A 22676-nucleotide genomic window follows, 5' to 3' on the forward strand; every position below is an offset into this window, starting at 1 on the left:
AAAGCACCACCCTATACTTGCCCTGTATTCTCACAAGTCACGCTTTAATGATGGTACCTGGGACTTATGCATGGGATATACATGGCAGGGGCAAGAAAAGGCAAATTTCAGAGGTGCTATTTAGGATGATGAGGAAAATACAAGCATGTGTGCTCAACTACCTAATTTTAAAAACCAGGCAGCCACACGAGGGCGGCAGGATGGAGGTATAGACATGAAGCCTAGGGGCAGCCCCAGGAGGCAGTATCCTAGGTATAGCCCTTGGACTTTGCATTAGGCCCCCACCCCAGACCCGGACCTACCCAGAGCTGGGGTCATGGGCTAAACTGAAGATGCCAAGAGAGCATAAGGGTGGAGTCTTGTGGCCCTGGCCAGGAACTGCTGGTAACTGCTGAGCAACAGTCACTCTGGACATTAGAAGAGCAGGATCACCTCTGCAGAGGCTGAGCCCCCATGGAGCTGGGTTCTGCAAGAGTAGGAGGATTGGGAGGCTGAGTCCTCTCTGCCTGGGATTTAGCCCATCACAGTCTCCAGGCAGGGACACTCCTTCTGCCTATAACCCTCCGCACTCCATCCCCTCACTGCTTTAGGGACAGTCTTGTACATGGGGAGCAGGGGGCAGAGGGCAAGGGGTGACCAGGCCCAGATTGGGCTATGGAGGGTCCTCAGAGGGAACCCAGGAACTCAGAAAGTTCCCCAGGAAAAAGGTTCAACCCAAAACACCTGGGTTGGGATTTACCAAGGAGCAGGCTTTGGGGGCAGCTGGGCCTTTGGCTCTCCCCTCCCATTCCTCTTCCTCTGCACCCCTAGACTCAACCCCAAGTACTTTACTTGTCCCGTTATGGGAAAGATCAGGCCTTGAAAGAGGCCCCAGTAGAGAAAAGGCAGGGAGGGGAGGCTGAGAGGCCACTTCCACAGAAGTAGCATGGATCTGCTCCATTAGGGAGGCAGGAGCAGCAGCAACCGTCCCTAGATGCCCTCCTCTCTCCCTTGTACCTAAAGTACCCCCAGGGATAAGGACCCCCAGGGGGAAGTTGAGAGGCCTCAGCCTGGACATGGGGGAATGTCCTCAGTGCTTCCTGCTGTCAGATGCTGCCAGCAGAGCCTGACACCTCCAGCAGGGCCCAGCTATAGTCCCTGAGCCCCATGGGTCACAGGCTCTGAGGAAGCAGCATTTCTTGAGGGGCTGCAGGTACCCCTGAATGAAGCACCACTGCAGAGCCTCTGTTATGAGCCTGGGGCAGCAGTAGAGAAGCCCAGGCAGCAGACACCGTGGTTTCTAACTGTCATCTAATTATCTGGTGGAAAAAGTCACTCAGTTGTATTAAATCTTGGTTTGCACCCACCCCCAGGGGTAAAACTGACCTTGGTAACAGTGTTATTAAAATCAGCATAAATTAATAAGCATCATGAAGATGTAGGCTGGCTTCATTCGTATAAGAGGTAATAGTGAAGTGAAAACTGAAAAGCCACAAGACTCCTGTATAAGAAGATAGGAGTTCCCAGCTGCACCCAGGGGCTGACATGAGAACCCAGCACCCAGGGGCTTCCTGGGTCAGGCCCTTCCTCTTCCTGGGAGAAACAGAACTAGGTCCTTTCTCAGAGTGAGCACGGCAACACCTGGCTGCCAGGTTTTAAAGGTGAAACAGCAGACTGAAGATTGGCTATTCATTAATAAAGAACATTGCAGTTGGAAGGGAGGACTGTCTACGAGGTGTATAACTAGGAACCATGGCAGCACCGCGGGGGAAGCCCACAGGAGGAGGGGTGGGGATGGCACAAGCTTTCTCTGCATGAGGACGAGACCCAAACAGACACTCTCTCCACAGACAGAAAACTCACCAACACTCCTCAAAACTGCTAAAGAAAAAGAACCAAAATGAAATATTAGCAGTTTGTTAGCAAATACCAAATGCAAAAAAAAAATTTTAAAGCCAACTTATTTTTTGTCAAAATACTTAAAATTATTTGTTGAGGTACCAACTACAGGGATGACTACAATTATGAACCCAATGTGCTTATTCCTTAGAGCAGCGTCACTCCCTGTGCTCAAGCCCCAGGGAGACATCCCACCTCAGGCCAAGTTACCTCCGCATTTAAAGGAAAGTTCAAATCATGAATACCATATCTATAAGTGGCTTGATGGCAATAGCGGGAAACTAAATAGAAACTTATGTATTTGAAAAATACTGAAGAGGTATTTTGAGAAATAAATTCTAAAGTTAACATGCAGAGTTATCAGGAATCAACACCCCAAGCCTCCTGGGACAAAGACCCCCAGAAGGCCCCCTTCTTGACTGTCCAGAGTTACTGTGGGTTCTCCTGCAGGGCCCCACCCCATCTCAAGCTGCACGCTCACACTCTCCACAGGGCAACATGCAATGGAGCGACAGACACGCTTTCTGGCTGGCTGTGCAGAGCTGCGGTGGCACAGGAAGCTGCGTCTCCTTCCTATTTCCCAAAGGGACCTGGAGTCAGCGAATCGTAAGACAGGTCCGGTTACCTGGTTTGTCTTAAGGAAGCACCCTTGGGAATGAATCAAAGTCAAGTAGGTTGTCTGGGGGCCTGAATTCCCCTTCCCTGTTTCTCCTCCCTCTGGGACTCACTGGGCTCTGGGCCCGCCCAGGCAGCCTGTGCACATATCTGAATGGTGACTTCTCACAGGGCGCGCTCTTCCGTTCCTGCTCAGCCTTGCCCATGATCAGTGACGCCCCTAGCTGCCTGATTTGACCCCCTCAGCCACTGATCTGACCTTTCACCTCCTTCCTGCTCCAGTCCAGGGTCAGTTTTCTCAGTTCATGTCCTGACTACCAGCCGTGGCAGCACAGTCAGGTGCCAACCACCAGCTCCATGGCACGTGCCAGAGCTCTTCACCTGACCATCCATGGGATTCTTGAGACGCTCCCTGGGCCTTTGCTCACCTTCCCTCTTGCTGTTCCATGCTTGCTTGCTGAGTCTGACCCTCCCCAGCCCACATGCTGCAGAGGCTGTCGACGGATGCTTCCGCTTGTTCCTTCCCACCTCAAACATCTCTCTGCAGTCCCACCTCTTCTCCTGGCCCTTCTGATGAACACCTGCTCTTGCCTCTTTCCGTCCTGTGAGAACCCTGCTCTAACACTGTTTTCCTCTCATTCACCTTACCTCATCCACTTCTGTCTTTCCTATCAGCCCAAACACATGCTAAGTCATAATCATTCTCCCTAAACCAAACACCTCATGCTACTTCCTCTATTTTGCGGTCACAGTCCAAGGACCTTACTGGTCATCTACACTCATCACCCCCACTTCCTGAGCCACTGAAATCTTCATAGGTGATGTTCTGGAAGATCATCAATGCCTCCCACACATCTAACACTACAGCTTGGGTTTATTTCTGGCTCTCTCCCTCCCACCCCTGGGGCTGGGTGGATGCCCTGCTCCATGCACCCCAGCATCCTCAGCATGCTTGTTTCGGGCACTGCTCATGCCAAATGGTGCTTGCTGACTTATCTACTCCCAGGCAAGGCCCTGAGCTCCTGCAACCAGGCCTAGATCTGCTGGGCGCTGTAACTCTGGTCACAGAGCAGGCTGGCAGCAAGGCCAGTCCTCTTAGCTCTCTGCCCCCAGCACTATGCACCCGGCCACATTTCACCACGTGCACTGCTTCTGCCATGTCTTTGTCTGAAATGCCCTTCACCACCCTCCCTACCTGGAAATTTCCTCCTCAGGACAGTAGCTCTGTACAGCCCCCTGAATCTTTCAAAAACTGGGAATGTTTACCACTGCTGTCCTCTAGGAAACAACATGCTCCAGGCTCAATGCCTGTGGTGCTCAACTGACTGGCCAGGGACTCTAAAGGATGCCGAGCCAGCAGAGTCCACACAGGGCTGCTGCCTGGAGCACCACTTCTGAGGTGGATCACAATCTGCTCCTCATTTTGCAGGACAGGACCATTGATCCAATGACCTCATCACCCATCCAGCTCAGTCACACACAAACAGAGCAGCACAGGCTCCATAAGGCAGATCCTCCTGCCACGCAAAAGCAGATCAGATGGCTGGATGTTTTTGTGGTCATATTTTGATTTTATTTTAAACTGAGAAAAGAAGCATCAGAAAGCTGTACAAGGACCACAAACCCTCTCTGGTTACTTACTGTTTCTTGGTCTCTTCAAATTTGTGCAGCTTTTTGCGGAGACCTCCTGACTTAAAACCTTGGCAGTGTGCTGCTGGCGCCCCGATGGTGACGATGTCGTAGTTCTGATCTGAATGACAGAAAGCTCTCCTCCATTACTCTGGGCTCAGGCCTGTGGACAAGCCAGCTATAGGGATATGCACACAAGTTTGGGGTCCTGACCCTCCAGCCCTCTGCTGTACAGCCTTTGGTTCCCCTGATCCCACAGCCCTGGCCGCCCAAGGGTCTGCTGGAGCCCAGTGCCATCACCTCAGCAATAAGGGGTTCAAAACATTTCAAGTGGAGCCACACGGGCTGCAGGAAGCCACCCTGTAACTCCCGTTTGCATCCCTCCTTGGGAAGAATGGCCGACAGGCAACTTTCTACTGCAGAAATACAAAGGGAAGCTAGAGCAAGGAGAGACAAAAGGAAGGGGTGTGGGCTCTTATCAGAGACCTTTTGAAGGTCCTTGTGACAAATCTCTCCTCCAAGCGGCCCAGAGCACACAGGGAAATGGGCAGATATGGGGCACTCAGGGACCAAGTACCCAGAGAGAAAAGCAGCAAAATGTGATTCAACAAGAGGGGGCAGAAAAATAGGTACCTGATCCTCCATCGTCTTGAACTCTCATCCTTTGTATGTGCAAGTTTGTGGGAACAAATTCTAACTTTTTATCTGCTTTCAAACTGCTTGCTTTAAACGAGGGCCCTAAGAAATGGAACAGGAGAAGACAAAGGCCATCAGCATACATGCTGCATTCACGAGTTGCAAGTAGAAAATGGAATTCAGAGGATGCTGTGGCATATAAGCAGGTATGTGTTGGCAGTGGCCTAGAAGGTTCTGAGTTGCCATGAGCATATTTCATTTCCAGGTGGCAGGTGGGTGAGATGCCAAGGGCAGCCCACTGATCAGGAGAGCTGGTTCTGGGTGCTCAAGTGGTGAATGGTGCCAGGGAGAACCGGCTTCAAAAAGCTATGGTAACAATGCTGCGCCTTCCATGACTCAGCTCTCTACTGAGAGATCTGATACAAAAAATGTGATTCTGTGCAGCACAATGTCAGCACTACTATAATAAGCAAAGGGGTCCACGCCAGAGACTGCCTGTTCTGACTCCAGAGACTGCCATCATCAAAGAGCTAAGAATTTGCTTTGGCTAGAGCAATACATCTCAACCCTGAAAGTGATGAAGAGGCCTTCTCATCCCTGCAGGCCTATCAAGATGAACAAATGAAATACAGCATTGATTCCAGCCTTCTGACACACAAAATTCAATGTTTCCCTGTTTATGCCTGGTTGGTTAAGGAGCCTGGACACTATTTTATAACAAATATCCACAATCTTGTTTCTATAATCAGAATCCATAACTAATTAAATGGAGACTCACATGCCTACAAAATAAAAGGATTACAAATTAAACTGACAACCAGAGAGTTCATCTAGTGAAAAATATCACTGATACTGCCAGCATATGAATCGCAGACCAGCCACTGTGTGTCTCCAGTTTGCCACAGGAGATTGCTCTCTGTGGCCTGATACTTAGGGTACAGTCCACAGACCGCAGCATGAGCATCCGAGAGCCTGTGAGAAAGGCACAATCCCAGACCGTCACTTCAACACAATTCTCAAGGGATCCAGGTGCACACTGACATTTGAGAAGCTCTGCTCTAGAAAACTCAAGGTTGTGTGGGTTCCACACTTTCCCAGGTAAGAGGCATCAGGCATGGGTGAGTCCCTTGGTTCCTTCCTGGGCAAATGCTGCCGTTTCTCCTAGTGACATACTGAGACCCCCTCTCAGACTCACATCAAGCCTGAGTAACACCTCCTTGTTAGTCCTGCATTTGGCTTCTTCTCATCCAAGTTTATGGACAGGTTTATATGTTCTGTGTCAAAACCACATTAAGGGCTTATGGTTTTCCTTAAACTCTGAAACTCCATTATGTAGAGGAATCAAAGGGAAGAATCCAAAAATAGAGAATAATTCAAAATGCTAAAGCAATACATAGAGTAATGAAAAACCAAAAAATTCATTCCACTTGGAATAAAAAAGGAACAAGAACAGATTTTCAAATCTGCCCTGAGAGTGTTTTGAAAATCAAATGGCATCTTTCAAGGACAAACAGTGAGGTGTTCATTCACACTCCACTTTGTTTTTTGAGCCTTAAAATACAGAGTTCCCCCTTAACAATTCATATGTTTAATGGAAGTTACCACTGACTGTTTAAACCGGGTAATCAAGAAAAACTGCTTTGTTTCAAGGCGAGTGGCCTACATCCTTTCGGTCACTGTACATCTTAGACATTAGTCTAAGATGAAGAAACATGAAGCAGTAATAGCCCGGGATTTCGCCTCCCCTAAATTTCATTCCACAGTGGCTGTTTTGGTAGATGACACCACAGGAGGACTCTTCACTGCAATTCACAGATTTGTCTTTTTAATTAAGATCAGAAAAACTCATATTTGAAAGAATTCACACCTACATAAGAAGTTATTTTTAAAAATCCATTAAAGTGTCTGTCAGTGGGAATGTGTAAGTGACCCTGTGTTCCAGATCTCTGGCTGGGAAAGCAGAGTGAGTGACTGACTCTGTGTGTGTGTGTGTGTGTGTGTGTGTGTGTGTGTGTGTGTGTGTGTGTGTGTGTGTGTGTGTGTGTGTGTGTGTGTGTGTGTGTGTGTGTGTGTGGTGACAGCATGGGGGTGCACCCACCTTTGTACTGATGGAGGTCGGTCAGGTTCTCCTGGTATGTGAGGATGATGGTCTGGTACTGGGTGACAATTTGGCGCCGGAGGCTCTCCCAGCAAGGAGACAGCTCTCCCAACTCCTCCAGCTCACACACTCTGAAAGCAAGACACAGATGCATCAGGCTGTGGGCTAACTGGTTTCCCCAGAGAGGCCCAGGAGGCCTACCCAGGACAACAGCATTTGCAGGGGAAGTATCACGGGTGCCCAGGGCAGGCCAGGACAATGGTTACACTGCCTGTCTAAAGGGCAACTGGGTGGGAGGGGAGGACAAACAGCTACATGAAAAGCAGACCACTGACCACGTGGGAGTGTGTCCAGGGTAGCTTTTCACAGGAACTTAGTCAAATGTTCAAGGGAAACTAAGTGGAGGTGGGGAGAAGGAGACAGGCTGCTAGGGAGAAGCTTTACCCTGATGACCTGCAGGTGCCCTCAAGCACAGGCTCAAACCACAGCCCACCTGAGTCTAGGCAAAACAAAGTATGATCCTCCCGGAACAGAGAGAACTGCAGGTTGTGAGTAATCGCCATGAGCCACCTCCCGCTTGCCTCGTCATCTACCCTAGGAGGCTATCAGGACAGCGTTTCTCATCACCTCCCAGGTTCTCCTGAGGTATGGGCCTTCTGCCCTCCCCCGATAAGGGAGCTGCAGAATCTAAAACCGCTCAGCTGCAGCCTAGAGTTGGCTCCTCAGCAGTGGGTTCCACAGATCATGCTGCAGTCACAAGCCCTTCTGTCTCATTGCCATCCTTTTTGGGTATGGGACAAGGACCATGGGAGCTGGCATCTCTGATTATTCTTCCTTCCGTGTCTATGTAAGAGAGGAGCTGTCTGAACCTAAAAGCGGCCCGCTGTGTCACTGTGGATGAAATCAGGCCTGACCTTGTCTTTATGTGTGTGCTCAACAGAGGCACAGGGTAACAGAAGGGGGAAGGGGGAAGAGGAGGAAGAGAAGAGAAGAAAAAGAGGAATTGTTATCTCCAAAAAAATAAAAGCTGTATAAGAACTGAAATATAAATTCCTTAGCTCAGCAATGAAGAACAGCTACACAATCATAACAGCAAAATCACAAGACGGATTTAAAAACAAAAAGCATAACCAAATTAGGAAAATGGGGACTGGGAAAGTATAAAGGGCCAAACCCTCAGCATAGAAAATCGGTAGCTAATCCCTGAAATTGATTAATGAAGAGAACACTTTACACATATATTTAGAAATACATCAGTAAACACTAACATTCTCAAAAAGTAGTTGTTTCCGGGAAGTAGATCAGAAAGCAGAGCCCCAAGAGTTGTTCTTAGTTAAAAACTTTTCCACGATTTTTTTTATACTGCACTCATGTTTTCCTTTGAGAAAGAAAAAAAGCTAAATTTTATATAAGTTCTTAGGAAATCTGACTTGTCTAAATTGTTTTTAAAAGCTGTGACATTTTATTATTATTAAAATAGCAAAATTAATATGAAAGGACACCCAGAGCCGGTAGAACTACGTGGCCAGCTGGCCCCATGGCCTCAGGCCGCTCTGAGCACAGCAGCTCTGTCTGCCAGGCTGCTGCTAGTTTCCCTGGAATGTGTCTACCCGTGTTCATGTGGCAGCTTCCTATGCTTCAGGTGTTAGTTTAATGTCATCATCTCACAGAGGACTGCCCTGATCACCCTCTTTCTTCTCACAGTTCCCTTTTCATTTCCAGCACACGCTGACACATCTGGAGTTCCTGCATGAGGTTCCCAGTTCTGTTTCCAACCAGCACCCACGTTGAGCTCACCAAGAAGCCTCCCACCAAGAACAGTGCCTGACATGTGGTGTTGCTAAAAACAACAACAAAACCCTTGAACTAAAGCACTTGTTAAATGAATGAATTCTTGGCCAGGAATGGTAGGTCATGCCTGGAATCCCCGCTTTTTGGGAGGCCAAGGTGGGAGGATCACTTGAGGCCAGGAGCTGGGGACCAGCCTATGCAACACAGCAAGACCCTGTCTCTACAACAAATGAAAAAATTAGCTGGGCATAGTGGTGTGTGCTTGTAGTTCTATCTGTTCAGGAAGCTGAGGTAAGAGGATGGCTTGAGCCCAGGAGTTTCAGGCTGCAGTAAGCTATGACAGTGCCACTGCACTCCAGCCTGGGTGACAGAGCAATACCCTGTCTCAAACTAACAAAAAAATGAATAAACTCTTTAAAGTTATAATACACCATGTAATGGGAAATTAAAACATGAAAACTGAAGATACACGGAAAAGTAGATTGTCACTGCGTAAATATACACAAATATGGGCAAAGCTGAATGAAAATTTTTAAAATTAAAATATTAAAATATGTGCATACATAGAGAAAGCAATTGGCAAAATATTAACAATTGGTGATTTTAGGTGAAATGTATCTAGGTGCTCATTGCATTATTCTTGCTTTTTTTTTTTTTTTTTTTTTTTTTTTTTGAGACGGAGTCTCGCTCTGTCACCCCGGCTGGAGTGCAGTGGCGCGATCTCGGCTCACTGCAAGCTCCACCTCCCAGGTTCACGCCATTCTCCTGCCTCTGCCTCCCAAGTAGCTGGGACTACAGGCGCCCGCCACCGCACCCGGCTAATTTTTTGTATTTTTAGTAGAGACGAGGTTTCACTGTGTTAGTCAGGATGGTCTCAATCTCCTGACCTCGTGATCCACCCGCCTCAGCCTCCCAAAGTGCTGGGATTACAGGCGTGAGCCACTGCACCTGGCCTCTTGCCCTTTATTTTTAAGTTTGATGTTTTTTCCAAGTAAAAAATTTAAACAAAATAGCTCTTTGAAAACAGCAGGATTCTGGCCGCCTTGCTTTCTTTCATGCTTCTGTTATATTGTGTTTATAATTAACACCATTTGAGGACAAGGAGGAGAAATGACAATCTGAGGCTATCCCCCAAAGTTCATATGTCAGAAACTTCATTCTGAATGCCACAGTTTTGAGAAGTGGGACCTTTAAGAGATGATGAGGTCATGAGGGCTCTGCCCTCATGAATGGATTGATGTCATTATCATGGGAATGGGTTGGTTATTGCAACAGTGGGTTTGTTATAAAAGCAAGTTTGGCCTTCTCTCAAGAGCGCTCTTGCCATGTGATGCCTTCCACCACAGGATGATGCAGCATGAAGGCCCTCCCCAGATGCCAGGACCATGCTTTTGGACTTCCCAGTTTCCAGAACCATGAGTCAAATACTTTTCTGATCATTATAAGTTACTCAGTCTCTGGCATTCTGTTACAGCAGCACAAAATTAAAACAGAAAGAGACAGGGGACATAATCTGCACAGGCTGGGCCACCTGTTGGGCTTCTCACCTTAGGACTGACAAAATATGCCCTGGGTTGAGAGATGCAGAAGGGTTAAGACCCTTATGGGACCACAGTGAGCTGACAGGTTATACTCAGTCTTCTGGAGCCCTTATCTATGACCCTAACCTAGAAAACTACTGCTGGGCAGCTAGGATCAAACAATTACCAGTTATTTCTAACTTTCTGAAGGACCAGTGAGAGGGGAAAGAAAAGAAGAGAAGGAAGGCTGGGCATGGTGGCTCACACCTGTAATCCCAGCACTTTGGGAGGCTGAGGTGGGTGGATCACCTGAGGTCAGTAGTTTGAGACCAGCCTGACCAACATGGTGAAACACCATCTCTACTAAAAATGCAAAAATTATCCAGGCTTGGTGGCGCACACCTGTAATCTCAGCTACTTCAGCGGCTAAGGCAGAAGGATTACTTGAACCTCGGAGAAGAGGCTGCATTGAGCTGAGATTGCACCACTGCACTCCAGCCTGAGCGACAGAGCAAGACTCTGTCTCAAAAAAAAAAAAGAGTAAAGAAGAGAAGAGAGGAGGTTCTGAGTGTGGGACATACATCTGGGTCCAAATATACTGTCTTATGAAATCCTTGCACAGGAATCCATGATCCCAATGAGCAAACTGAGGCTTAGGCAAGCCAAGGCCACAGAGCTGCAGGGGGAGAGGCTGTGTTTGTGGTCCAGTCTATCTGATGCCAGTGCTCTGCCTGCTATATCTCAGAAAGGAAGGGGCACATGACATGGGTATGATGGACAGTCAGTCCTTCCATGTGGCCTCACCTGGCTGCATCTTCCTCTAGTAGGAGCTTCACGAACTGCCGGGGCACGTGCAGGGAGAGCACGCTCTCTGCCATCTGCTCCAGGATCCGCAAGTGGTTACCATCAGTGGTTGGAAACCGGTACATGCGGCAGATGGCACCACCGAACACTGAGGTGGGATGACAGGGGAGACAGGCTGCATATGAACTGGCTGCAGACCTGCCTCATGGGTTCTCCTCCCCCGGCCCTCAGGGATGGTGACACCTCAAGTCCTCTCACTGTTCATCTCATGGGAATTAAAACGCTTACACTGAAAACCCACCAAGTGGCTAGGTCTGAACATTTCTTCCCAGCAACATGCAATCTTCCTGTCCCAGAACATGTAACTAACTCTAAAGTGCAAGCAGCTGGAGGCAGGGAGGCTGTCATCAGTCATGAACCCCAATGTGAAACAGGAAAGAGTGAGATGAAGTATTACTTCCTTGGAGTATTACTAATTCTTTTTTATTTTTTAATCCTCTTTCAAGGAAAATTATTATTGTTTTTTGTAATAACTCTTTATATGCTGCAAAAAGAACACAATGATAAGCAGCAGAGAGGTGACAATTAGGGTGCATAGCTGGGACAATCGCAGCAGGTGGGGAGCAAAGGGGACTGCGGGCCCAAGTGGATACTCACAAGAGAGGCAAGAATACCAAAGGAGGAAGCTGTTTACCCGATTTCAGCAAAGTGTCCTTTCGCAATGAAGCGTATTTGGATCGGATTCCTAATGCCTCCGTCAAGCTCTCATCGACGGGAAGAACCATCTGATAATGTATAAGGAAATGCACAAGAAAACTGTGAGATTCAGATGACTCCAGAACATTCAGCAGAAACAGTGGCTTAAATACATCATAACATAACTCTTAAGACGAATATCCACCATGAACTCTACAATAAATATGCTGCCCAAGCCACAAAGTCATTCACCTCCCAGTGTGTTGAATCACTTCATGCACACACAATTCTCTAGGCATGCATGGTTTCTCAGTCACTTCACCTTCTGTTTCAGTGTTCTGATGTACAAAACGAAAGGAAGAGAATAGATGATGCCAAGGGATATTTCCAGAACTAACATTCTGGGCTTATTTTGGGTGAAATGAGACATCTCTGTATTGTACAACAATGACTACTTACCAGCGCTGGGGCTCTGAAATTAGAGTTTTTCTTTAAGTGTCTGTGTGAGAGACTGTGCATGAGAGTGGGTACAGGAGGGTGTAGCTAAAGAGGGGGAGGAGGATCAGGGAAGAGGGGAGGATGTGAAAAGGTGAAGGTGTGCACCAGGAGACTGCAAGGCATGCATGTGTCTGGGAGAGGAAGGTATTAACAAAACAGGACAGATGACCTGGGTCCTAAATGCCTCTTTGCTCACCCTCCACACCCCCCAAGTTGCCCCGACTGCCGTTCTTCCAGTAGGGCTCTTTCCCGCTCACTCCTGCCCTCTAGAAGTGGCCAGTGTGGCACCCAGAACAGAGGCAGGCTCCAGGGCAGTGGGGCTTTACAGGCAGGAGCCCTTTTTCCTGCTTCAAGGTGTGCCTAAGGAGGACCGGAGTGTCCATGGGGAGCAGCATCAAGCAGCAGGCCCTGCCCTTTGCTGAGCACAGAGGCTAAGTCCACGAGGGCTGCATTTTTACTGATTAATTCCCTTGCTCTTTCTAAGGGAGAGGAGGAAAGTGGCGTAACTCACCCTCCCATTGACAGTGTCCACAGACCGGGTCACAGGGGGACGTTGGTCTGACTTCTCCTCCATCTGCCAGCCAATCACGGTGATGTTACCCACACGGTCACTCTCTGCAGACCTGTGATGCACAACATGCTTTAATGAGTGGTGTTGCAACTGTGCTTCTTTTCTGCTGAAATACAAAGCCCTAGCCGTACTGGGTCATCAGGGTCCTGGGGACAGCAGGGCCGAGCTGACTGACCAGTCAGTCAGCATTCACTGTGCACACAGGGCTCCTCCCAGGCAAGACAGACGAGAAAACCATGGGGCATAGTGGAGGGCTGTGTCTGAACAGACATGCACGACAGGGAAGTGTGGACGTGCTGGTGAAGTCAGAGGGGGCCTCCCTGAGGAGGAGCCAATGCTGTTCCCGAGCTGCTGCCAGTGCCTGGGCTCACCCCCGCCCAGAGGGTGAGGGGGACACGTGTCAGACTGAGGACTAGAGAACACCTTGTTCTGGCCCTGGGCCCTTTTCTCTTCCTTCCCACCCCACCTTCAGGCTTATATTAGCCCAAGGCCTAAGCCTGGACTCCAAGTAATGGAATCCAGCCAGGGCTTCCTGAAGCCCTTGAATCCTGATATGACACAGCTGATGCTACCCCAGCCTCAGTCAGCTTCACCCTGACATCTCGAAGGGTGGCTGATGGTGGCCTGGGCTTATCTGATTCATCCAGGGAGCCTGGGGACACCCTGGAACTTCAAGCTTTCTATTTACAAGGTCTCACTTAACCAGGTTCTAAATTTTTGTCTGGTGTCCCATCTACTGACCATTTCCTTTGTGATTTCCTCGCCCTGTCCTCGTGCCTGTGAAGTCCTTTCCTGCTCTATCTGTTCAATCATCAGCCACCTTTAGCTCCTTTAAAAAGAATGATGTCCATTTTGTACATTTAACTCTAACCCAACTAGAGTTAACTCTGACACATGATGTAACTAAATACTTTTCTCAAAGCCCTTTCCCTTACACGATCCCTCTCATTTTACCTAAGATTGTTCCTTTTTCCTGAATCAAGTTCTCTAAACAAACAAAGGGCTGCTGCAGGGCTCTGATCCTGTCCACTGATTAGTCAGCCAATGCCTGCAATACTGTCTTTACTTACAGTAGCTTCAGAATGTCTCAATATTGCAGGGACTTAATTTTCTGTCAAATTTTCCTTGCTATTTTAGATTATTTTTCCAGATCACAGTTCTCCAATTTTTACATTATTCTGAAAAAAGAACACCATGTCAGGGTTTTGGTGGGAAGTGCCCCTAAAATGATGTGGAAGGATTGACATCCTGATATCTTTCATCTTTCCATCCTGGGACACAGTGGGGGTTTCTCTTTCATTCACTCACTCCTTCTACAAATATTTATTGAGCACCAGGCACTATTCTAGGTGTCTGGGAAATAGCAGTGAAGCAAAGCAGACAAAACTCCCTGCTGTCTGGGAGATTATATTCCACTGGGGAGGAACTAGATAATGGAGAAACACACTTAGTATTATTAGAGATGTATCTAGGCTTTCCTTTAGGGCTCGGTACAACTGTGCTCATATCTCCTACAGATGCTAAAGTTTCCATTCCCTGATAGGCTAAGTAATTTGTTTCGCCTCAATAGACAACACAGTGTCCCCAGGCAGACTGGCTTCTGGGAAGGGAAGGGTGCTCTCTCAGTATAGGAAGTGGGTCCTTTCCCCATCTGTCCCTGGACCTCATCATTCCAGATCCTTTCAAGGGAATAAAACTGAATACCAACCTTAGTGTTAAATGCAACCTATGATGCCTGTCCTGGAGCAGATCTTTGACAATGAACGTTCCAGAGCCCAGTAAATACATCTGAGGAACAGAAAGAAGAGAGGCAGCATTGGTGCACTTGCTTTGCTTCTGATGCAATTATCATGGCCCCAGAGAGTCCAGCTGACTGCTTCCCACAGCACCTCTCACCCTTATGTCAGAAGCCCAATGGGAAAGCTTAAAAATTCTCAAAGACAAATACATTTAGACATGAGTTAACTTGTGAGCTAGTAGTGAAGTCAATCTATGTTCACCTCTCATTCAAACGATTACATAATTTTTTCAAAGGGAAGAAAATCCCATGAACTACAACACATTACTTAACTGTTCCCTGAGATCTATCTTTGACATCATACACGGAGAGTTTGACTTGTGTCATCTGATTGATAAGAGAGTCTTGAAAGAAGGCAATACTGCTTAGAAATATAGGATTGTTGGTTCCCTAGAACAGAAAAGTAAATAATCAGAACACAGGGTTGGATTTTTAAAATGTAATTGCTTTTGAAATACACCAACATTTTCAGAATGAGAAACTAACACTCTCAAGGTCTTGAATCAACACAAATGCTAAAGGCAGCTTAAATAAATACATAAAACAAACAAAAAAACTCTGCTTTTTAAAAGAAAAAAAAGAAGTCTGACATAGACCATTACAGATCCACATACAATAAATCAGCCCATTACACAAGCTGTGCCTGAGGACTCATTTCATGGCTTTCACACTCAACAGGAGGAATTTTTAAAAACTGAAACAAGTTGGATGTCCACATGCATTCTTAGTTTTATAACTTAAAGTGTAATGTGTATTTAGACCCACTACTTTGGGTTATTTCTTTAAGAGGTACAAACAAGCAGATGAAAGAGAGAAAATGAATGGCTTAAGTGGTTGATTATGTATTTCTAGAAGCCTGTGTTTGGAATAATTAAAGCCTGACTTTTTAAAAGCTATCCTTTTTTTAGGATCAGCTAGTAGTTTTTAGATCATAGGTGACTATTTCCTGGCAGCTTGGCCATGTCCTCCAAAGCCCCATAATACCATACTCTCTCAGGCACCAGGTAATGATCACAGCCACCGTTCCCTGGGCCTCTGGCTCTGTTTTCTCTCTGGAGATCCAGATCCAGGTGGTCAAGCTGACTGGACAGCTCCACCTGGGTGGGCTGCTGGGGCCTCAACCAACTCATCTCTCCCTCCACCCACCCCTGGCTAAGGCCACCTCTGACTCCCTTTCCAAGCAGGCTAAAAGCCCAGGCATTCACTTTGGTGCCTTCTTCTCTGTTGTTCTCAACCATCCAGTGATCATGAACTCCCCTTGCAAGGTCCACCTTCAAAGTCTCTGTCACACATTCCTTTCTTTCCACCCCCTCCAACTCTCACTCCCCCAGATGCCTGTCCTATACAAGTTAGGACATCTGGTCAGGTGACTCCCCTGCACAGAAGCCTACACTGGCTCACTACCATCTGCTGATAAACTCCACAGCCTTCAAGGCTTTCTTTCCTTGCTCTCCTACTTGTGCCTTTCACACACTGACCAGGATACAGTTAGATCCCAAACCTGCATGATCCTTCCGTATGGTCACAGATTTGCATAGCCACAACAGACCTTTGGCGTGCTCTTCATGTGGAGTCCCCCGACTGGCTACCTGGGCATCACTTGGGAGCTTGCGAGAAATGCAGTCTTGGGCCCTGCCCCAGACACACTGAAGCAGAATGTCATGAAGCCCCACCCTAGGAAGACTCCTCTGATTCTCACAGCCAGATAGGATCCCAGCCTCCTGGTGCTCTCCTCACCTTCCTACTCCAATACTTCCCATACTCTGCTATGCATAGGGGCAGCCATATTCATTTCTGCCTCCCCACCTACCAGCTGGTCAATTCCTCAGAGCAGGGACTGTGCCCTGGTGGGCTCTGTATCATCCACAGTGCCTGGCACTATGCTAGATGTGCAGGTAGCACTCAACAAATGCTTAGAAAGCAGAATTGTTGATGTGAACTTGGAAATAAGTTTCTAAGAGACTGAAAGGGTGGGCTAGCTTCCAAAATGCACAACTGGTGAAGAAGAAGAAATGCAGTTTAAGTTTGATAATTCTTCACTTTACAAATAAAACTCTGCAGAATCTCATGCCACCAATCCTACACTTAGTGTTATGTAATGTGCTCGATGATCTAAAAGGATCATCCATAAATGTTTATCATGTAACTTACTGGAAAAAGTAAACATGTGACACAAAACTCAAAAGGCTGTAAAAACAAAAACCAACAAAAATAGGGGTATGTCTGGACAAGAGGGTGGTAAATAGTTAATACTCTTCTAAGCTTTGATTAATGAGCACCACTCTTCCAAAGTAGCAGCCAATTGGAGGTGACAAGAAGGAATTAGGTCTTACCTCTTACAAGGCAATGAAGCTTACAGGATCATTGTTCAAAAACAAGCTGCCAATAGTTAATCAATAACTGTAAAGGATATGGCAATATAAATGCTACCCAGATGAGTAAATGTGATGAAAAATATCAATATACTGACAACCCACAGGAAAATAGCAACAACTCACGTAAATACGGCTTCAGCTACAGATGCACAAGTAACTGAACATCAGGACAAGAGACACCACCAGGGCATGTCCCACAGCCCCTCAGAGAGGGACCAGCAGCACCCACCTCAATGATCTCCGTCTGTGCGTGCTTCGTCCAGAATGCCTGAGGAGGGGTGGTGACACTCACCGCAACAAAACTATTTGGCTTTCGATCTAGTGAAGGAGTATGCAGCTCACTGCAAGCTACAGAATCAAGATAGGAAAGAAACGAATCCTTTAAAACCACTCTCATTAGTTGTCTGTTCCAAACACATTCAAAGAAAGCACGAAGAGTAAATGACATTCAAAGAGATGAGACAAGCACATCATCAGTTTTCACAGGGAGGTGATCTTTTAAACTTGAAACAATCTCTTTTCATGCCCCCTCCCCACCACCCTCCAAGACAGCAATGCCATAACTTCAGTGAAAGGCTGTGCTGATGGGGGCTTCCCATGTCCATGGAGTGGAACACAAAGCCAGAAATCTCATATAGGTCCAACCCTTCAAGTCTGACCTTGGTAACTATTCCAACTCTAACCAATTGAGTGAAGGAGCCACAGAGTCTATGAAATCTAAGACAGAGCTACCCGTGCTTGCATCCTGTGACTGCTCTGGCTGACTGAGCATATAGTGCCCCACGTGTCTTGGCAGGTGGATGGATGGATGCTGGAAGAAAATTAGAATTTTATGGCAAAGTAAACAAAGCTCCTTTTTTTTTTTAAAGTGAGCCAGAGCCATTGTTTATTTACAATCAATGATAAATCACATATATGGCAATGGTCTCACATTATAATGGAGCTGAAAAATTCCTATTGCCTAGGGATGTCACAGCCATCCTAACGTCCCAGCACAAACACATTACCTTTTCTATGTTTAGACACACAAATACTTACCATTGTGTTACAATTGCCTATAATATTTAGTAGAGTAACATGCTGTCCAGGTTGGTAGCCTAGGAGTAACAGGCTATACATGTAGCCTAGGTGCCTAGGAAGCTGTGCCATCTGGGATCCTGTTAGTACACCCTATCATGTTCACACAAGGACGAAATCACCTAATGACACATTTGACAGAATGTAGCCCCACCATTAAGTGACACACGACTATACTTAATGCCCCAAACTGTATACTTAAAAATGGTTAAAACAATAAATTTTATGTACATTTTATCACAATTTTAAAATAAAATAGAAAAAACGTATTAAGTCCAATTTAAAAATATATTATTGTGTCCACAACAGGTGAGACAAATGCACAGGAAATTCAGGGAGAGGAGGAGTGATGGATTGAAGGAAGACACTAATAAAAATGAAAGAAAGAACAGGGAGAAAAAAGGATAGATTAAAAGACAAAAAAATACAAAGAGGGAAGGAGGAGATATAAATTTGGAAGGGTGGAGGAGAGCAATACCTTGGCATGTTTTGAGGAGAGTTTAGTTAGGAAGCTATCTTTGTCATGTTCATTCAGAGTAAGTTACTGGCTATCTCCATCCTTTGAAAGGACCTGTGGTGATCTAACTAACCACTGTTCACAGCTCAATCTGCTCTTTCGGGTTCTAATTACACTTTTTCTGACATTAAGATTGCCATACCATGTCTCTCTTTTGTTAGCACACACATTTGTGTGTGTGTGCATGTTTGCATGTTTTTCTATAGTTGCTATTCATGCAGCTATAACCCAGATGTTTACCCCAAATCTTATGTCTTTGAATTTTCAATGCTTTCTCTATTGGTGAACGTCCATCTGGAATCATCAGCCTTCTACTGAGGAACATCTCTTAGCACTGTTTATACTGTAAGTGTGGTGTTGACATTCTTTCAGCTTTAAAGGTTTGAAAATGTCTTTATTCCACCTTACTTCTTGAATGAAATGTTCTCTAAGTAGTCATTTTCTCTAAGCCCTTTAAATATATTGTGTCTAGCTGTCGGTCTCGTTGTTGCTACTTTAAGCGTTGTGTTTTCTGGTAGCTTTTATAATTTTCCCACTGAGTGTGGCTTTCAGTAGTTTTATTATGATGTGCCTAGGTACATTTGTTTTTATTTATTCTGTGAATTGTTATATTAGTTTGGGAGAAATGCTCAACTATAAATATTGCTTCTGACCCTTTTCTGTGTTCCTTCTTAAAGAAACAAAATAAATGTAATATTAGCCCTCTCACTATGCTGTTTTTACTCTCTTCTGATTTTTTTTCCATTATTTTTATTGCTCTGACTTCATTTTGTAAATTTGCTTCTTGAAATTTTTCTTTTAATTCTAGAATATCTATTTGGTTCTTTTTATGGTTTCTAGTTCTCTGAAAATGTTCAATAATGTCTTTATTCTTCTATACCTAGTGTTATGGCTGAATGTTTCTGTCCCCCTAAAGTTTCTTTAAGTAGGTCTGTCCTCTGACACAAATCCCAAAATTTATGTGTTGAAATCTTATATCCCAATGTGATGGTATTAGGGGTGGGGCCTTTCAGAGGTGATTAAGTCATGAGGGTAGAGTCTTCATGAATTGGATTAGTGCCTTAAAAGAAGAGACACAAGAGCTTGCTTCCTCTGCTCTGCTCTCTGCCATGTGAGAACACAGCAAGACTGCATCCATCTGCAAACCAGGAAGCTGGCCCCCATCAGACAACAGATATTCTAGCATCTTAATCTTGCACTTCTCAGGTTCCAGAACTGTGAGCAATAAATTTCTATTTTTTAAGTCACCCAGTCTACAATATTCTGCTATAGCAGCCCCTATTAACTAAGACATATAGTCAATAACAGTTATTTTAGTGTCTGTCTCTTAACTGTAATATATACAGCCTCTTTGGGTCTATTTCTATGTTTATTGTTTCTGTTCATATTTCTTATCTCCTCATGTTTCTGAGAATTCATGATTTTATGCTGAACACTATATTTTAAGAATTGCTTGTAGAAATTATTTGAGGTCTAGGATGGTACTGTCTTTCTCCAGACAAGATTTGTAACTACTACTGCAAGGTTCCAAGGAGCACTAGCACTCTAAAATATTTTCATTTACTTTCAGAAACTTAATGGACCTGTAGTCCCTATGGACACCAACTTCTGGTTCCCCTTACTCTAGAGGTTTAGATTTAGCCTTTTGGATTCTAGATCAAAGTGAGAGGGGTTTCAACAAGTATCCTTCCCCTAACGGACCCTAGAAAGCAATCCCTGTCACTTCTCACTGAGACACTGTCTAAAGCACTGAGCAGCTTCTGGACCTCTTGGCCTTCCTCTTGGGAACCACTGTAAGCCCTCAAGGGAATAAGTGAGCCTCTGCTCTCAGATTCCTTACTGTCCTATCAGTTCTCTAGTCGCATGGACCAGATATTTCAGATTTTTTTTTCACCTTTTCTAGTTGTCCTTAATGGTAGATTTGATTTTTGTTTGTTATTTATCTAGAAAAAGATTTTCTTTCTCCTTAGAATTTGTTAGTCTCATAAGGAGATGCCTGGCAGGTGGAATATTCTTGAGTCTCAAGTCCATTCTTCCCTCTGGAAAGAATTCTTCTGTTGCTTCTGGCTTGCTGCTACTCCTCTTTCCAGCTCTCTCTCTGCTTCTAGGTCTCCTATCAATCAAATACTAGAACTCCCAAATCTGTCATAGCTCTTCATCAACAATCTCTCTTTTTTGATATTTTGTCCTTCAACTGTGAGATGGTTCCTTCATTTACCTTCACAGATTTGTAAGAGTTTTCAGCAGCGTTGCTTTGATTTTTACTACATGTTTCTTTCAAGATATGATTCACATATCGTAAAGTCCACCCTCTTAAAGTATACAATTCTGTGTTTTTTGTTTTGAGATGGAGTCTCACTGTTGCTCAGGCTGGAGTGCAGTGGCGCGATCTCGGCTCACTGCAAGCTCCGCCTCCCAGGTTCACGCCATTCTCCTGCCTCAGCCTCCTGAGTAGCTGTGACTACAGGTGCCCGCCACCATGCCCAGCCAATTTTTTGCATTTTTAGTAGAGATGGGGTTTCACCATGTTAGCCAGGATGGTCTTGATCTCCTGACCTCGTGATCCACCCGCCTCAGCCTCCAAAGTGCTGGGATTACAGGCATGAGCTACTGCGCTCGACCCAATTCTGTGGTTTTTTTTAAGACATTCAGAGTTGTGCAACCATCACCACAAATTCCTCGACATTCTCATCAATCCAAAAACAACAAACCAAACCCATTACCCCCATTCACTGGTCCCCCAAGAAAACACTAATCTACTTTCTATCTATATAGATTTGTCTATTCCATATATTTCATATAAGTGGAATCATACAATAGGCGGCTTTTTGTATCTGGCTTCTTCAATTAGCATATTATAAAGGTTCATCCATACTCTAGCAAATATCTGTACTTCGTTCCTTTTTATTGATAACATTCAATTGTATAAACACACCACATATTGCTTATTCATTTTTGAAAGACATTTTTGATGAATAGAAAATTCTTAGTTGTCTTTTTCTTTCAGCAGTTTGAATATGTCACCCCACCACCTTCCTGACCTCCATGGTTTCTGATGAGAAATTAGCTGTTATTCTTATTGATGATCCCTTATACATAATAAGTCACTCCTTTCTTGCTGTTTTAAAGATTCTGTCTTTGGCTTTCAACGATTTGAGTATGACGTATCAAGTGTGGATCTCTTTGAGTTTATCCTATGTGGAGTTCATTGGGCTTCCTGGATATGTAGATTCATGTTTTCCATCAAATATGGGAAGTTTTTGGTCATGATTTATTCAAACATTTTTATCTCCCCCCTTCTCGATTTACTCTTCTTCTGGAACTCCTATTATACGTATATTGGTGCACTTGACGGTGTCCCACAGGTCTCTGAGGCTCTGTTCATTTTTCTTCATTCTTTTTTCCTTTCTGTTCCTCAGACTGGATAATCTCAATTGACCTGTCTTCAAGTTTGCTGATACTTTCTTCTGCCTTCTCAAACCTACAGCTGAGCCTCTCTTAATGAATTTTTCATTTCAGTTATTATAATTTTGAACTCCAGAATTTGTATTTAGATATCTTTATAGTTTCTATCTCTTCAAGTCTCTATTTGGTGAGACACTGTTCTCACACTTTCCTCAGTTCTTTGGACATAGTCTCCTTCAGTTATTTGAACATACTTAAAATAGGTGATTTAAAAATTTTTGTCTACTAAGTTAAACATTTGTGCCTCCTAGGGATGGTTTCTACTGACTGTATGGGTTTTTTCCATCTGTGTATGAGCCATACTTTCTTTTTTGCAATGTCTCATAACTTCTTGTTGAAAACTAGACATTTTAAATAATATAATGTGAGATCTCTGGAATTAGATTCTCTCCCTTCCCCAAGCTGTGTTGTTGCTGCTCTTTTGTGTGGCTGTTTCTTCAGTGCCTTTTCTGATCTAATTCTGTAAAGTAATACTCTTTTGTCATGTGTGGCCACTGAAGTGACTGCTTCATTAGGTTAGTAGTCAGATAATGGTTGGACAGATATTTCCTTAAATACCAGAATCACAGACCTTTGGTGTAGCTAAGAGTCCCTGTGTGTATACTGGGGTGCATTTTCAATGTTCAGGAAGGCAGTTTATAACTCTGTCTTAGCCTTCATTTGCCACTTGCATAGAACCTCAGGGTCAATCTCAGGTAATTGTTTAGG

At 45.1% G+C, this 22676-nt stretch overlaps 1 protein-coding gene across 17 annotated transcripts in view; it reads right to left on the reverse strand.

Moving 5' to 3' along the window:
• Positions 1-22676, reverse strand: part of INPP4A (inositol polyphosphate-4-phosphatase type I A) — a 150135-nt gene that overhangs the window by 44160 nt on the left and 83299 nt on the right. For 13 of the 17 annotated variants that reach the window (XM_032178293.2, XM_032178286.2, XM_032178285.2 and 10 more), the window contains 10 exons: positions 17139-17257; positions 14808-14924; positions 14445-14524; positions 12677-12788; positions 11666-11756; positions 10972-11119; positions 6857-6987; positions 4756-4860; positions 4135-4243; positions 1843-1860 (listed from right to left, as the gene is read on the reverse strand). In XM_032178293.2, coding sequence (XP_032034184.1) covers positions 1843-1860; positions 4135-4243; positions 4756-4860; positions 6857-6987; positions 10972-11119; positions 11666-11756; positions 12677-12788; positions 14445-14524; positions 14808-14924; positions 17139-17257 — 1030 coding nt within the window. The remainder of the gene's footprint in view (positions 1-1842; positions 1861-4134; positions 4244-4755; positions 4861-6856; positions 6988-10971; positions 11120-11665; positions 11757-12676; positions 12789-14444; positions 14525-14807; positions 14925-17138; positions 17258-22676) is intronic. The other 4 variants (XM_032178288.2, XM_058428601.1, XM_032178295.2 and 1 more) reach the window with 1 other exon arrangement.

The sequence above is a fragment of the Hylobates moloch genome, unplaced genomic scaffold, assembly GCF_009828535.3.
Source record: "Hylobates moloch isolate HMO894 unplaced genomic scaffold, HMol_V3 SCAFFOLD_15, whole genome shotgun sequence".
Lineage (NCBI taxonomy): Eukaryota > Metazoa > Chordata > Mammalia > Primates > Hylobatidae > Hylobates > Hylobates moloch.